Source organism: Coenobita brevimanus, chromosome 13 (assembly GCF_032717465.1).
Source record: "Coenobita brevimanus isolate Jiangsu-jjx chromosome 13, ASM3271746v2, whole genome shotgun sequence".
NCBI classification, from domain to species: Eukaryota; Metazoa; Arthropoda; class Malacostraca; order Decapoda; family Coenobitidae; genus Coenobita; species Coenobita brevimanus.
Window position 1 is genome coordinate 9,475,529 of NC_136966.1, and position 17,276 is coordinate 9,492,804.

Sequence of the window (17,276 nt, forward strand, 5' to 3'; positions counted from 1 at the left end):
AAAAAAAAAAAAAAAAAAAAAAAAAGCATCTTATTGTAACCCTTCCTATTGGCAGTAGCCGAGTTCCACCAGGGACAGTCCACTGGCAGTCTTCTCATCTGTCATTCAGACTACTGGTCATCTGGGTCATTCCATCATGAGGAACGTTATATTTGGAGACAAGTTACTGAACTACTGTTATAACTGCAAAAGTATGCAATATAAACAAAAGGTTTTTGCAAGCTGTATTACCAACACGTTACACCACATCATACCTCAGCTGGATTGTTTATATGTTTTAATGCTGATGTTCTATAGATTTTCAAAAGTTGCATGAGGAATGTTACCGCAGTGCTTCCTCCTCTTGTACTTTGCATTAGTAATTTCAATAAACCTGTGATTTGACTGGTTCAGTCAAGGAGGGCTTCATATTCACAACACATTCATCATGTGCTGCATCTTTTCTGTGGCACTGGCGATGAACAAGTGATGATCGCTTTGTGTGCGCGGTTTGTTTACATTCTCTTGCCACGAATGGAGGGGTTTTTGCACGAACCTTGGTGTTCGGGAATATTTGCAGGCGACCGCCAACCATGAAACCGTGAACAAAGGTGTTGCTAAACTTGGGGCTTTACTGTAACCCCATCCACATACAGATTGAACTACCATGGAGATGTGACACATCCCTGTTTCATTCCAACATTCTGATAGAAAAATTCACTTGGTTCACTATCCACATGCACTACTGCCACATTCACGCATTACAGCCAAATTCACTCAGTTCACTATCCATATCCACAACGGCCAGAACACTCTCATGGTATACCAAATCTTCACGGCATTCAACAACTTCCCATTTACTCCATATATTCTTATTATTTTCCATGTTCCTTGTCTATCCACTCAGTCATATACTTTCTTCAAATCCATGAAGGCTGCATACAACTTCTTTCCCCTCTCTAGAAACTTTGATGAATATCTGATCTACACAACCTCTTCCGTTGCCAAAACCTCCCTGTTCTCCCCCAACTAATTCCTCTGCTATTTCCCTAACTCTGTCAGTAAGTGTCCTATCATATACTCTACTTTTCCTATTACACTAAGAAGACAAATGCCCCATTAATTACCACACACTTCTTTCCCCTTTACCTTTGTAGAGGGGAATAATTATACCTGACTTCCAATCCTCCAGGACACTACCTTCCTCCCAGACCAATTTGCAAATTTTCTATATCCATTCTAAAACCCCCACTCCCCCATGCTTCAAATTTTCACCACACACTCATCAGTTCCTGGGACTTTCCCCATTTTAACTTTCTTCATTGCATCCATTACTTCCATCCTACTGATATCTTCCTCCCTTACGACCCTCCTCCTCCCAGCCATTCCCCAACCACTTATACTCACATTACACTCCTTGATTTAAGGGACCCCCATTTAAGGGATTTCGGATTTAAGGGACTCCATATTCTACCTGACAAACGGACAAGACCATTTAAAAATGATACGTAACGTCTAGGTTATACATTAATATGTTACTTTATACAGTACCCGTAAAACAATATTCATAATCATATAAATAAGTAAGATAAGTGAAACAATCATTGCATATCATAATAAGATTGTCTTTATATGTGGTAAAACAATGGACATTTTCAAGTAAGGGACAAGTTGATTCCCCATTTAGTCCCTTAAATCGAGGTTTGAGTGTACTTTCATTCGCAATAAGTTTTTTCTCCATCTGCCCACTTTTGCTTCCTTCTTCCCTATCAATCTACCATTTTTATCTTTCACTTCCTTACTAATGTCTTTATCACCCTCTGTAACTCTTTTTACCATCTTCCAGAACATTTTCTTACATTCCCTCCACTTTATGTTCAAATTCCTTCCAAATTCTTCCTCCACTCTCTTCTTACTCACTCTACCTTATCTTTTCACCTCTTTCTTATTCTCTATGTATAATGCTCGCTTCCATCTCTCGACCTCCTTTGTGCCTCTGCTTCCTATTAACTCTCTATATGCTTTCTTCTTTGATGCCACGGTTTGCCTTGCCTCTTCATTCCACTATGCTGTTCATTGCACCCCATTTGTCTTCTCTTCACCCCACATGCCACCTCACATGCTGCACAGGTTTCTTCTGTGAATATCTTGCATACATCCTCCTTCATCTGCCCCAGATCATATTTACTTAATTGCTCCTCCATTTCTCTCATATATTCTGCCTTTTTTCCATCCTCTTGCAACCTGTCTACCCTCCTTGCATGGATTACTTCCTCCTGTCCTTCCCTCCTTTTCCTCCACTGCTGTTGAACCTTGACTTTCACCACCACCAAGTGGTGATCAGAAGGTCCACTCCCCCAGCCTCCGTATGCATTTGCATCCATTACATACCTTCTCATTTTGTCATCCACACACACACAAACAATCGTTGCCTTCAGTTGAGTAACACGTTTTTATTCTACCATGCTCAGCACAGTGTGACATACTCATCTTGGGGAAAACCTCAAGTTCACTTGGAAAGTCAGCTGGCCTGGCAACAAAATTTGAAAGTTGCGTGCAGTGAAGTCACCTGCCAATCATTATGTAAGCCTGCCAGTCATGATTGGCAGGTGACTTCACTGTGCCCGACTTTCATATTTTGTCACCAGGCCAACTGACTTCCCGTATGAGCTTAAGTTTTTCCCCATGTTGATTATGACCTGTCTCATTATGCTGTGCATGTTAAAACAAAAAAGTGTTACTCAACTGTGCGTTACTCAAGGACTGTGTACATTGTTGATATAAATTTTAAAATATTGCAAGCAAGTTATGATGTGTGATATTGAGCAAAATTCGTGTTTGTATTAAATGTTTGGAAACCATTTGAATAAGATTCATTCAGACCCTTCATGTATCCAGCCCAGTCAGTTCAGTTAAGGTCAATTAAAGACTAAACAGGTACAGTCTGACTGGTCATTTTAAGTCCATCCAGCCACTGATTAACCACTCAGATCCAGCCAGGTTAATTCAGGCCCATTTAGGCCAGTTGGTACAGTCAGACTAATCAAAACTGCTTAGGGTCAGATTGCCTCAGTAGGGTAATGGCTGTTAGGTCAGTTTAAAGCAATTCAGATCGTTTGGTTATTTTAGGTCCTATTTGGTCCATGTTTAGTCCAGTTAGCATTGTTTAGTCCACTTAAGTTCATTCAGGTTCTTTGCTTATATTAATGCAGTTGTAATTTGTGTTAACAATAATTTCCAGTTAGCTCCATCCAGGGCCTTCACATTCAGTCAATCCCAGTTTTATAATTTCAGGCCCTTTCGAGTCAGTTCAAATCCAGTTGGATCTATTCAGGAACTTCAGGTCATTTAGGGTCACTATAGTTGTGGTGCATGACTCTGAGGCTGTCATTATTGTACCCTACCAGTGAACAGTGCGTCCGATTTTGTATCATATTGTATATACACAAAACATATTATTATACACAAATCCCATTATTATGCTTGAATATTATTATACATGAACATGTTGTATATAGGCTAAATCACATGCGTATTATATTATACACAAAAGCGGACGCACAGTTGACAGGTACTGCTAGGTTGCCAGGGTACAATAATGACAACCTCAGAGTCATGCACCGTGAATGTAATTCATTTTGGCTTAGGTCAGACCCATGCAAACCAGTGCAACTTTTTCACTTAAGTGTAGAATCCTTAGGACCCCTCAGGCCTTTCCAGGTCCAGTAGTTTGATTGAGGTGTATGGAGGAGTGTACCAATAATCAAGATTATCAGAGAAATGGTGACATGTGATGCCTCAGGTCATTTCTGGTCCCTTAAGGTCAGTGAGTTTGATTCAGAACCTTAGAGTGAAGAAACTTCAGGAGAGGTTTCTTTTAGTTTAGCACATGGAAGGTTTGGTGCTTGGTGATCTGTTCATTAGAACACCTCAAATGGAGCAATAGCCTTAGCTTGTGCATAGGTTCATCTCTGAAGAGGTAATATGCAGTTTTTCATAAATTTCAGTCATGCAATTTCTGTCAGGGGAAGTAGATTAGTTATCTGCTGTTATGAACTGAATTAAAAAAGCCTGTACTCAGGCCCCTACAGCTGAAAGGGGGTAGTGGAAAGGGCCTCATTGTATGAGATACCCAGTAGTGTTTTGAAATCCCTGCCCCCATCCAACAATGAATGGTAGCTCTTGCAACTGGGCATTGTAGGCATGTTAGGATGACAGAAATAAAGTGAGGAAGAGGGGTTGAAGAGATGTCATTGTAATGTTGGTGGTAGATATTTATCTATCAGTCTATCTGTCTATTGCCAGATGCCTTAATCCCATAAGGGTTGGCCACAAACAAATTGCCTCCATGTTGCCCTGTCCCCCACCATTTCACTGCCCTGCTCCCAGCTCACACTCCCTTCTCTCATATACCTCTCCACTCCATCCCTCCATTTCATCCTTTGCCTCGCCCTCCCTTTCACCCTTTCCTCCTCACTCACATACTCTCCTCGTCAGTCTCTCACTAACCATCCTCTCCACATGGCCGATTTCCTCGGTGTGTTTCTCCTAATGCTTCCATCACATCCACATCCACACCACAATGCTCCTTCACATCCTCATTTGTCAGTCTGTCTCTCCATGTGACTCCACATTCTCCCCCCAGATAACTCATTTCCATTGCTCTCATTCTTGGCTTTTGTCCCTCCAACAAGGCCCAAGGTTCACATCCATACATTAGAGTTGGTATCACAATACTGTCATGTAGTAACTTTTTCATTTCCATGCTCACTTCCCTGTTTCTTATCACTGCTTTCAAGGAACCAACAACCTTTCTTCCTTGTTGTACCATTTCAAGCACTTCACCCTCTGAACTTCCATCCCAACTCATCATACTACCCAAGTACGTAAACACATTCACATTTTCCATTTCCTCCTCATCCAACCTCACTGTACATTCACGGTTAGATATACTAGATGATATTAACCCTTCAGCCTGAGGAGCCTCTCCTAGCCTGAATGTGTTAGGCATTTAAAGTAAAGATGGAGGCACGACACCATGAGGTATTTATCGGCTGTACTCATCTCTGTAACCTAGGCCTTTAAGGCTGGTGGGTTATTCATCAACTATTCTGGGATGCATGGCCACTGCATCATCCAGGTTACGACAGTTACCTCCCTTTAGGTTTAGTTCGTGCTCATTTCATCTACCAACCCACAAACGATGGATGGACACAGGTGTTGAGTGGTGCCAGCAGCCTGCATCGAGACTTGAACCTGGTACTATTGGGCAGGCAGCTTCATAGCTAGCAAAACTAACCACTTGGCCACTGTGGCAGTTAGGCATTATCTACTGTGATGTAATAAGTATTAGCCAATATAAAATAATGATCTTGGGATTAAGGGGTAACTAATGTATTTTTAACCTTTTCAGCTCCCGAAGCTGAGTAATAGTTTGGTATGTGTCCGAAGAAAACAAATTGCATAAGGTACTGAGGGTGACGGTTAATAAAACCATTGAACACAACCCTATCCAACACACACTGTGGCATCTTTATTTCAGCATGAACTGTCTAAGAAGTTTCTCCTTACTAGCCCAGTGTTGAGCTTTAGTTTCATCTAATAAAAATGTACAGTAACATTCTGATTGTAGTTGTTGTTGTAATTTCAGGAATGGATCTAGGATTGAGTTAATTTTTTGTTAGTTTCCTTAGTGACTCCAGTCTGGCATGCTTGAAAGTGTCTAGACTGTAAAGATGATGGAAGTAGACAGTAATTTAATGAGTAATTTTTTTCTCTTGCAGGCAATATACCTTCTTGCTTTCACATTGGTCATCCTGCTTGGGAAGTTCCTCAAAAAAGTGTTCTTTGGATCACTGAGAGCTGCAGAATTTGAGGTGATGTACATGAAAGGAATTTTGTTCATTAATTATTGTTAATAATGCATAGAAGGGATTTTTATATATAACTAAACGAATGGGAAGGTGTGAAGTATAAAGACAGTATTAGAGTTTATTGTTGAGTGATTAATGGCAGAGAGGATTAAATGTATCAGCTTAAGTGTCCTGATTTTCAAGTTTAAGGTTGAGGTGGTGAGGTGAGTGGCTGAGATCACTGCACATTATCCTTGTGTTGAGGAGCACTCACCATTCACTTTTTTATGTAGCCTAGTGGTACAATATAACCAATACATAGGGTAGGGGCAGTGAATATTGCTGCTGTCTCCTTTGGTACACTAGAATACTTTCCCCAGTGTGGGTCAACTTTCTGATGCATGTAGGGAGATAGTGGGTAGGCCTGCATGCCATTTACTGATTAGAATACAGTAAACTCTCAGTTATCTGGTGTAATTTAGCCAACCCCCACACAAATATTGGAAAGTGCCGGATATTGCATCGTACCCCCAGTCGGCTATCCATTCAGCGTCAAGCCAGAGAATGTGTTCCTATCTGTTTTGACTCTGTATCCTAAAAACTTTCCTAAATTATTGCTCTTTAGTAAAAGATTAAAATTAAGCATAAAATATAATACAGTATTGATACAGTACATGTAGTACAGTAATGCTGTAGCTACATAATACTGTATAATCATAATCATACTGAACTCACCTAGTGCTGGCAGTGATGGAAGATACTTGCATATATGTCCTTATTATACAATAGTCAGAGCACTAGGACACAGAGCAGTGAGGGGCCAAGAGAGTAGTCACAGCACTACAGCAACGAGCGAGACATGGGAGGCCACAGACCAAGTCACAGCACTAGTTTTAAGCAACTGTGTGGGTCATGAGCAGAGCGCACAGATACGTCTTCACTGTGCAGCGTCCACGGGAGAGACTGAGAGAGCGAGGATGGCTCGGTGTGCCAGGTGGGCCGTTCCTGTAACGATTGGCTGGCACGTTGTGGGGCCTGCCCGTGTGCCGATTGGGTCCCATGTCTGAGCCGGAGAGCCGATTGCTTCCCGTTTCTGAGCTGGATGTTGCTTTAATAGAGCTGAGCAAAAAGCGCTGGATATTGTGTTGGGCTGGATATTACGACGACGGATGATTAAGAGTTTACTGTATTAACCTTGTTGCCCTCATACACATTTTAGACACTTGGTAATGTAGTGAGTTAAGCTGCTGCAACTTGATGTGGCCCATTAGGGTTTACAGTACACCCAAGGAGTGGTTGGGATTTATTGCTCATGTAATGCTGCGCAGGAACCAGCAACTGGTCACTTATGCCTTTAATGTCTGGACTGAGTAGCCAGGCCCCAGGCCTCAAGACCCCTGTTGGCAGTACTGAATTGCATTGAATGATGATTCCCTCTGTGCCATACAGATAAAAAGGGAGAGGGTGTTGTGGACCAGGGATCCCTCAACTCTGTCATAGTCCAGGAGACCTCTGATGTAGGTCTTATAGCCTACTTGTGTAGGGTTCAGGGAAACTAGGCATGTTCACATGGTCATGTGGAATATTAGAAATGTAATGAAGCATATATAAAAGAGTGGAGGTAGTGAATAAGTTTAAGGAAGCCTGATATTCTGTGATAGTGCTGTGTAAGACTGAAATGAAAAGGGATGTAGTGGATGAATGAGAACATGTGATACGTGTAGGATCAGGTGTGAGCACACATGGTTGGAGCCAAAGGAGACTTTCTCTGTTCCATCATCATTGTTGTTGTCATCCAGATTTTTTTTTTTTTTTCTTTTTTTTAAGAGGATGGGGTAAAGTAGTCCAGACAGCAAGAAAAAATATGATACGAGAATGACCAGAGTCTACCCTGTTAAATGGGTATTGCTCTTTCACACACCATTCAAGCCCCTAGATTCTTGGCACTACCTCACAGGCATAAATAAGCACACTTTGTTGAGAATGATAAAAAGCAGGATGAAAAATCAAGTGTTTCAGATTAGGGTGCATGTATGTTAAGTTTTGAGGTGGTGAAAATGTTGCTGTTAAATGTACCATATATGCACCTTGTAATGATAGAGGTGTGAAAGAGTAAAACAGGCTTTGGGATCAAGTAAACTGACTGATAGGACAAACACCCAGGAGCTATAGTATGATTCTCATGAGAGAGTTGACATGGGCTGTGTAAATGCAGCACAGTAATGGGTTGTTCTGGAATGGCAGGGAAGGAGAATGATGGATGGCAGCTGAAGGGCATATGACAGGAAAGCTTATACAGTACATTAGTAACTCTTACTTCAAACATAAAGAAGCACATGAATATGCAGTACTGTGTTTGGTACTGAGAGAATGAAGAGAATTTTGGAGGGAGTCTTGCTGATGAGATGCATGTGGAGAGATGGTGCTTAGCAGTGTTGTTCACAAGGATTGTGATAATAATCACAGAGAATATCAAATAAAAGAAAATGTTGAATTAGTAACTGAACTGTTATGTTTCTGCAATAAGTATAGCTTAAAAAAAAAAAAAAAAAAAAAAAAAAAAAAAAAAAAAAGCTAGAATGGTCAGGAAACCATTTGACTTGTCAGTTGGTACAGGCACCTGAAGGTGACACTGCATTTTTTAATCAGATGAAATACTATCTGCTAACTTGGTTAGGTGCTGTTTGGCTCATTTTTTTGTTCTTAACTCTTAAACTTATGCAGATAGAAGGTGCATTTTTATTGATCATGCTATGAATGTCTGTGCAGCTTTGAACTTAGAGAGAGAGAGAGAGAGAGAGAATACTGTCTCCTCTCCTCTCAAATTCATCTTAAGCATTATATCACACAAGGTTCTGTTATGCTGTAGACAAATTAGATATGTTGCTGGTTTGGCAGCAAGAAAAGAAAAATGATTCAGATATTCACTTTCTGTTCACATTTCCTGATTTTCTGAATTGCTGAATGAATGCCCGCAGCTGAATTAATCATGAAACAGTTCTGGACAGCAACTACACAGCTTGTTCCTGAGGCTTATTGGCCACACTTCATTTATATGTCATCACTTTGCTGCTAACACTCACTGTCCATGTGGTAGGGCTGTATCACTCAGGGTAGGTGTTATAGTACGAGTATTATCAAAGATGTTACTATTACATGTTGATAGGTCGTGCGGAAGATCTGCCCAGACTGTTCCCTGGCCAACATGGAATAAGCCTTGCATCCCCTGCTTGACCTGTACTGCCCCAAGAGTAACTACATTTTCATACTTGTTATTCCAAAAATCTATCTATCTATTGCCAGATGCCATAATCCCATAAGGGGTGGCCATTTGACTTTGAGTTATTTGTTTTACGGGGAGGGGCACTAACCCTCCACCAACCCACTTGTTGACACGTAGGGAGCACGAATGGTTTGGTTATATGGTTACCACCCAGTGTTGTAAATGGTTTCTTGGCTTACAGGAAACCATTTGGCTTGTCACTCGATGTAAAGCCACCTGAAAAGGAAAGAAAAGCAATAAGAAGTGACAGGAAAGGTGGGAGAAATAGGAAGAGAGAAGGGCAGGCACAGAAAAAGAATTATTTTTCAAAATTTTGGGGATTGCCTTTGCTTTCACACACCGTTTAAAGTATCTGCACTGCTTGGGAGATGATGGTTAAATGTTCAGAGAAGTTGTCTTGTGTATGAAAGTACATAGATTCAATTCCAGTCTGGGAAAGGGAACGGTTTTATAATTTGGGTTCTACTAAAGCAGACTTAACTGATATACTGTACCACCAAACTGAGATTCAAGACCCACTGATGTCCTAATAACATTATCAATGTACCATCACGCCAGCTATGAGTAAGAGCCTTAGTATGAACGGTACAGTATATAGTGTGGACAGTGGGTGGGCATTAGTACCCAAAGTGGTGACATGTGAAGGTGTGGGGCATGTAGGAGGACTGCTGGGTCTCAGGGAAAAAATGCATAATCTGTGCCCAGAATTGGACACAAAAGAAAAACATATGCTAAGTAGGCTGTTATGGCCTGTAAAGAAACAGGTAAGGATACCAGTGTTTTGGAGATACTTATTGACAGACATCACCCCTTTCACTCACTGAGATTGATGGTGTTGCATTTTTAACTGTACAGTTATGTAGGTGTGCCATGCCTTCCGTGTCTGTAGTGTTGGAGTTTAAGTAGCTACTGTTAAAAATATCATCATCAAACATCATCATCATCATCATCCTGAGCTCCTTTTCTCACCAAAAGATGGGGTGAGGAAGGATTCAGAAAACAAGGAAACAGAGCACTGTCAATAATATACCAAGTGAAATTTAGCAGACACTCACCAGTCAAGCTCCTGGAGTTCTGGCTCTTCCTCATAGGCCTAACTATTCACTTTCTTTTTTTTTTTGGGGGGGGGGAGGAGGGGCATCAGATGGACTTTACATAAACATAATTCCTAATGAACTTGCTCTTACAGCATCTAGTGGAACGATCCTTCTACGCAGTAACAGAGACTTGCCTGGCCTTCACTGTGTTCAGAGATGATTTCTCCCCCAAGTTTGTGGCACTGTTTACGGTGCTTCTGTTCCTCAAAGCCTTCCACTGGCTGGCCGACTACAGGGTGGACTTCATGGAGCGCTCACCAGTCATCACCTTACTCTTCCATATTAGAGTCACCTGTGAGTAACCTTGACCAAACTGCAACTGAAAGTATTTGAGCCTACAGTTTTGCATAATGGAAAAAAGTACCTACATTTGGAGAAGTTGTATAGTGAGGATATCATCACCCAGACTCCCCACCCCTACCTCCTTCACCCACCCGAGTGAAACTGAGGTTATGTCAGTGAGTATAACTAGAAGGTGGGGATAAACTTTCACCTCACTGGGATGATACAACCTTTCCTAATGGGTGTACTGTGTAATTTTTCAATTTGAATAATTTATGGCGCTCTAATAGCAAGATAGCATTGCATAGTTTAGTTGTAGATAAAAGTACAGAAATCCTGTGTGAGTGTGTTCTTAACCCAAATTGTATCTTTACAGGAATGAGTCAAACTTGTACTGCTTTGTGCATTAAACCATTTTTATTGTACATATCTTTAAATTTGTGAATAGTTTTGGCACACACTACTTCATTCGGTAGTGCATTCCACTGATCAATTGCCCTATTTGGGAAACTGATTTTCCTTATGTCTTTATCGCCTCTCTTTTTATGTAGTTTTTTGCAGTTTCCTCTTGCTGATTCTTCCCCATAGGTTAAGTAATCATTTATGTCTATTTTCTCTTCTCCTGAGATGCACTTATATAGCATAATCATGTCTCCTCTTTTCCTTCTCCTGTAGTGTTGGTAGATTAAGTTTTTCTAATCTTTTTTCGTAGCTTAGATCCCTTAAGCTTGGTATCCATCTTGTAGCTGCCCTTTGTACTTTTTCAGTCTTATCTGAGTTTTTTGAGATGAGGATTCCATACTACTGATGCATATTCCGGAATTGGTCATGATGTTATTCTCTTTCTCAACTTGTCTTCATTTATATATGCGAGTGCTATTCTCATATTGGCAAGCAGTGTATAAATGTTATGTACCTTCTCACTGATATGGTCATCTGGAGATAGTCTGTTATTGATAATTACTCCTAGGGCAGTCTCTCTTTCTGATATGTGTAGGGTTGATTTTCCTAACTTATAATCCCAATCTGGTCTTTTCTCACTTTTAACAGATTTAATTACATGACACTTTTCCACATTGACTTCCATTTGCCATGTATTGCTCCAGTCATGAAGCTTGTATAATTCGTCTTGCAGCTTTTTGGAACAGTCTGTGTTAGTAATTTTCCATTGAATTTTTGCATCATCCACAAACATATTTTGATAGCTTCCATTTCCAGTGTTATTGTCTGTCACTTATATATATATATATATATATATATATATATATGTGTGTGTGTGTGTGTGTGTGTGTGTGTGTGTGTGTGTGTGAAGGAAAGTACCACGTGGAAGTCTTTCTCCTTCAAACTTTTTTTTTTTCTTTAACCGTGTTGTATTGAAGTGTGTTGTATATTTAACCCTTGCACTGTGGTGATATTTAATCTTCCTATCCCACGGATAATTTTATTTGCTTTGAGGTAAACCTTTTGAACTGGAGGGATTAGATATGGCCTTTGTCTGTTCCTTCCATTCTAGAGTTGTCAGGAGAAGAGGTTTGGTGAGATGGTAATAGTGGTGGTATAATGTTAAATAGGTCAGTACATTGATGGTGTTAAGATTTTGGGTAAAAGGGTACTGAAATATTTGCCTCAAGCAACACTGTCTTAAATAACTTTTCTTTACAGCACTGCTTCTTTTACTAAGCCTGTTGGACTTGGTATTAGTAAGCCACGCGTACCACTCCACCATCACTCGTGGAGCCTCTGTTCAGCTGGTGTTTGGGTTTGAGTATGCCATCCTGTTGACGGTGGCTTTCAACATAGGAGTGAAATATATCTGCCACACTATTGACCTCCAGTCTGAGAACCCATGGGAGAATAAGGCCATGTACCTTCTCTACACAGAGCTTGTTATGGGTCAGTCTCTCACAGTTTTTTAGTATTGTTCAATGTATATATACCAGTAGTAGTATTTTTATGCAGTGGCTATTATAGTATACTGGTATTATGTGCTTTTATTTTCATTGTGAGATGACAGATTACTGTACTGTATAGCACACAATACCATGCTTGAAAATATCTCATCCATTGGTAACTCCTCAGGGAATAAAAAGTCTAAGATAAATCTTATGAGAGTAGAAGCCAGACCTGCCCAGTGTAAGTACGTTACAGCAGCCTTCCCCCCCGCTTTTTTTTTTTTTTAGATGAACAGAGGAAGGAAAAACAAATCATACACCAGATTACAGTTGTCCTCCTTTCATAAAGTATCTGTAGCTGTTGAATTTGTAAGATGAAGTTTTGGGGGAAATTGGGGAAGCGAGTTCCAGAGAGAAACGGTTGGGGAATAAAGGAGTTCTGATTGGCAGAAGTTCTGCAATATGGCAGTGTGACAGTAAACCATCAGCATGGTACCACTCAGTGTTAAGAATTATTTAACTGCTTTAGCATAATGATTGTGCGTCCATCATCTCATAATTAAATTCACATTTCAGTAAGAGGTAGTTAATCTCTGATAACACTATTCCATAACTAGAAAAAAATAAAACATAGAGATGGACCACAGGCCCCACTTGCACAGTCTGGAGCCCAGACAGGTATGCTGATGGTGACCACCCCATGCCTGTCCTCAAGTCTGTGACTAGGTAGCAGGAACAAAGTTCCCATTTGCATGCCCTTGCTGGTGCCATCCCCTGAGTTGCAGTAGGATACAATGTTTTGTTTGGAAAGTGGATGTAGTTTTCTGACCACAGACAGAAATGTGTTTGGAAGAGAATGCTGGCCTACTCTATGTTAGTGACATTGAAAAAGGTCAGTAAAGGGGGGTGGTCAGGAGCTTGACCTGAGGGCTGGCTAATGGAATGAGAGTGCTTCAGTTTTTCATATCACCAGCTTTCTATATCAAAAACCTACCCTCTCATAGGAATTAGGCCCAGATCCATAAGGTTACAGAGCAAGCCCCATGCCCATTCCTTGTGCTTGATCCTGAGGGGTCAAACCTTGTAACAGTGGTGGCCCTAAATAGCTGCGTTGCAACATTGGTGGAAGATTCTCAGAATCTGTTTAAAACAATTTGGTGATGTGGAAATATTTAGGTCTGTCACCTGATGAACATGAGCTCAGTCTCAGGGATGTGTTATGTATATTGTATTTTTGCCCAATTAAATTCTGTGTTAGACAGTAACTTTGCTTGATTATTCTCGGACCTTGCCTATGTTCATATGCATGATGGATTTCAGCAGGTGGGATGTACAGTAATCTCTGTGCACTTGGTTGTAGTGGTTTTCATTATCACTGCAAGATGAAATCTGCAATGTTCCCATTATTGCATATTTTTTGGCTAATATATATTGTTATTGCACACCTGAGCTAGTTCGTGCTGACAGTGATGGTGCAGTACCTGTGATTTCTGATGGCTTTGAGGGATTCGAAGATGAGACCCTACTCAAGGAGTTAATCCCCTCCACCTGCAAGCCTCAAAATCCCCCTACCTCAAGCCCATTTCAGTTTCAGGTTTCTGGTGTGTGTTTCTTCCCTATTGTGCCCCCTTCATCATATTCCATTAATGTAACCATTGCTGTGTGTGCTTCTCAGACTTTCCAAAACAGTTTGTATGTATTCAGGGGGTGTAAATTGTTGTAAAAGGGAAAATTTGGGTTTATGAGTTGGGTGTCCAGTATCAATTAGGATAAATCCCGTTGGTTCATTGCTTTCGTTATTGTGTAGTTTCATTATCACACACTGGGCATGGTACCAGTTGTGAGATAGCCAAGGGTCTCTGTAGTTAATTGCTTAATGGAGCTATAGACTTTTGCTTGTCCCCTTTGCCTCCCTTCTCCATCCCACGAGTCCCTTCTTCTCTCTGTTCTTCCCTCAGCCATGCCCTTGCTGAGTTGTGAACCAGCTAGAATGGGGTGGGCAAGTTCAGGGTAAATGGCTGTTAGTTAAAGTTGCCCATGGTCTTCCTTCCTCTTTGTTAGGGGGGATGGCTGCAAGCACACCCATGATCACTGCTGCTTTGTTTCATATTTGTGCAATTTACCATGTTACTTTCCTTTTTACTACTTTTCATTTATGAGGTTAAGCTCAGAGGAGTGGCATTGCTGTGCCCTCTCATGTCTACAACATCGCACCCTACATTGTTCTCCCTACTTTGCTCTCGGGTTTCCTCAGTGAAGTATCAACACTGCGAGTGTGGACAATTGAGTGCATTGTATCACCTTATTAGCCTACCTTGAGGCAACATACCTCCTCCAGATCCTCACAAAACATTTTTTAGGTAGAACATTGGGGGGGGGGGGAAAAGTACCTTGCATCCCTGTCTTATTCAGGTGGTGCAGGTTCCTTTCAGGAGGAAGGGTTAAGCAGACCTATTTATCAACTGTGCTTTGAGATTTTGGGGTGGTGCCTTGTGACCCATGTGTTCTAAGCTCTTCCTTCCCTCATCAAGTTATCAGGCAATGTACTAACTAGTGCTCTGGGAGCCTCTGCTTCCTGCACAAAAACTTTGACAAGTTGTGCAGCTTACTTAGCTGCTGGGCCATCTGAATCCCCTCAGTTATTATGTCAGATGTCAGACCTGGGTTCTGTTTCGTAAATGAGTACTGTACAGGGTTTGCAGCCTGAGACTCAGACTGTTGCCCTGAGCTGATACAGGTGCATAGAGTGGCAGAGAGAGAGAGCACTGGCACTTCCACCAGACATTCCATCTGAAATGCTTGTGTGAAATTAGGAGGCAGTATGTTCTATAAGCAACCTGAGTGACTTACAGCTGTTAGTTGAAGGTTCTTCCCACCTGAAAGAGGATGTTTGGTGCCAGTGACATAGAACCCACCACCACCTCCTCCCACCAGATGCTGGTACCTCGCTGCACCGCCACTTGAATGGTTCTCCACGTATTGTGTCACTGGCAGTTCGTTGATGTTCCATGCCAAGGGACTCCTCAAAAATTCTTAAATCAGGGGTTCCTTTAGGCCGTGATTGGCCAGCCCTGTTGCATCTTGAATCTGTAAATAACCAAATTATGGTGCCTGGTAGTTTAGTGGGTAGTTAAGGCACTCCAGTCAGATTGAGCCTGTGTAGGCTTATATCCAAGGGGTGGTTGGGGTTTATTGCTCATGCAAGACCACTCAGGGATGAGTCAGGCTGGTCACTCTCATCTTAAATGTCAGGACCAACTTGCCTAGCCCCGGGCTCCTACGCTTCTCATGTGGCAACATAGGATTGGATGATGGATATATATATATATATATATATATTACACACACCGGTATATATATATCCTGCACACACACACACACACACACACACACACACACACACACACACACACACACACACACACACACACACACACACACACACACACACACACACACACACACACACACACACACACACACACACACACACACACACACACACACACACACACACACACACACACACACACACACACACACACACACACACACACACACACACACACACACACACACACACACACACACACACACACACACACACACACACACACACACACACACACACACACACACACACACACACACACACACACACACACACACACACACACACACACACACACACACACACACACACACACACACACACACACACACACACACACACACACACACACACACACACACACACACACACACACACACACACACACACACACACACACACACACACACACACACACACACACACACACACACATCTTAAGGTCTTGTTTTAAATTTAAAATAATGAAAGTTAATAGACTACCAAAAATGTAAAGATTTATTGTATATATGAATGTTTGTAGTATTTTTCGGTAACAGCTGTTTTGGTACTTTAACCAACATCAAACATGGCTGAAAGTGTAAACAATGAGGGACTCGAATTTAAAGGATTTGATAGAAATACCAATGTCATGGACCTGGTTAAAACATTAATTATGAGGATTAGTGAACTTGAAAAGAAAGTAGAGAATCTAGTGATAAAGGATGTGTCTGTAAATACGGAAACTACCATACAGAGTCTGATCCAATCCAATGAAACAGCGAATGAAGAGATTAGAGATTTGAAGCGGGAAAATGTCGAATTGAGGAGGAAACTAGAAGAGGGTACTAATAAAACAGGAAGGTGAGTAATGTATTAGAAGAACATAAGGCAAAGTAGGCACACGTAGAAGAAGAACAGAAAGAAGTGGTCAGCTTAAGAGAAATCATCCAGGAAGAAAGGGAAATGAACAAGAAAAAATGGAAGAAAATGTAGTGAAAATATTGAAGAAAAAAGAGAAAATAGTGAGAGAAACTGTAGAAAGGAACAGATGTGTAGTAATATTTGGAAACGGGGAAGGGGAAGAAAAGGTTAGGTTCGTAAGACTCGAGAGAGACACGAACCTGGTGAGAGGAATATTAGGCAAGATTGACCCCGAAGGAGACAAGTGGGTAAAAGAAATTAAGGAAGTAAGGAGGATAGGGCCTTATAAGAAAGGGGAAACAAGACCAATGAGAGTCAAGTTTACATCAGAAAGTGTAATAAATGAGATACTGTACTTAAAGTGACCTGGAAATTAAGCAGAGAGGCAGGGATGGAAAATATTATAATAAGAAAAGATTTGAATGAAGAAGAAAGAGAAGTTTTAAAATCATTGAAGGAGGAAGTAAAGGAAAAAAATGATAAGAGGACAGAGGAAGAATGTAATACTTTTTTTTGGAGAGTAATGGATATGAAAGTAAGGAAGTGGTATTTAACCCTTTAACCGCGGGTGTCATTCCAGAATGACGTTGCAAAAAC

General features: G+C 41.1%; 1 protein-coding gene across 1 annotated transcript in view; it reads left to right on the forward strand.

Moving 5' to 3' along the window:
* sip3 (septin interacting protein 3) overlaps positions 1 to 17,276 on the forward strand; it is a 90,505-nt gene that overhangs the window by 8,151 nt on the left and 65,078 nt on the right. The window contains exons 2-4 of the mRNA XM_080283728.1: positions 5,763 to 5,855; positions 10,304 to 10,505; positions 12,156 to 12,386. Of these exons, the coding sequence (XP_080139854.1) occupies positions 5,763 to 5,855; positions 10,304 to 10,505; positions 12,156 to 12,386 (526 nt within the window). The remainder of the gene's footprint in view (positions 1 to 5,762; positions 5,856 to 10,303; positions 10,506 to 12,155; positions 12,387 to 17,276) is intronic.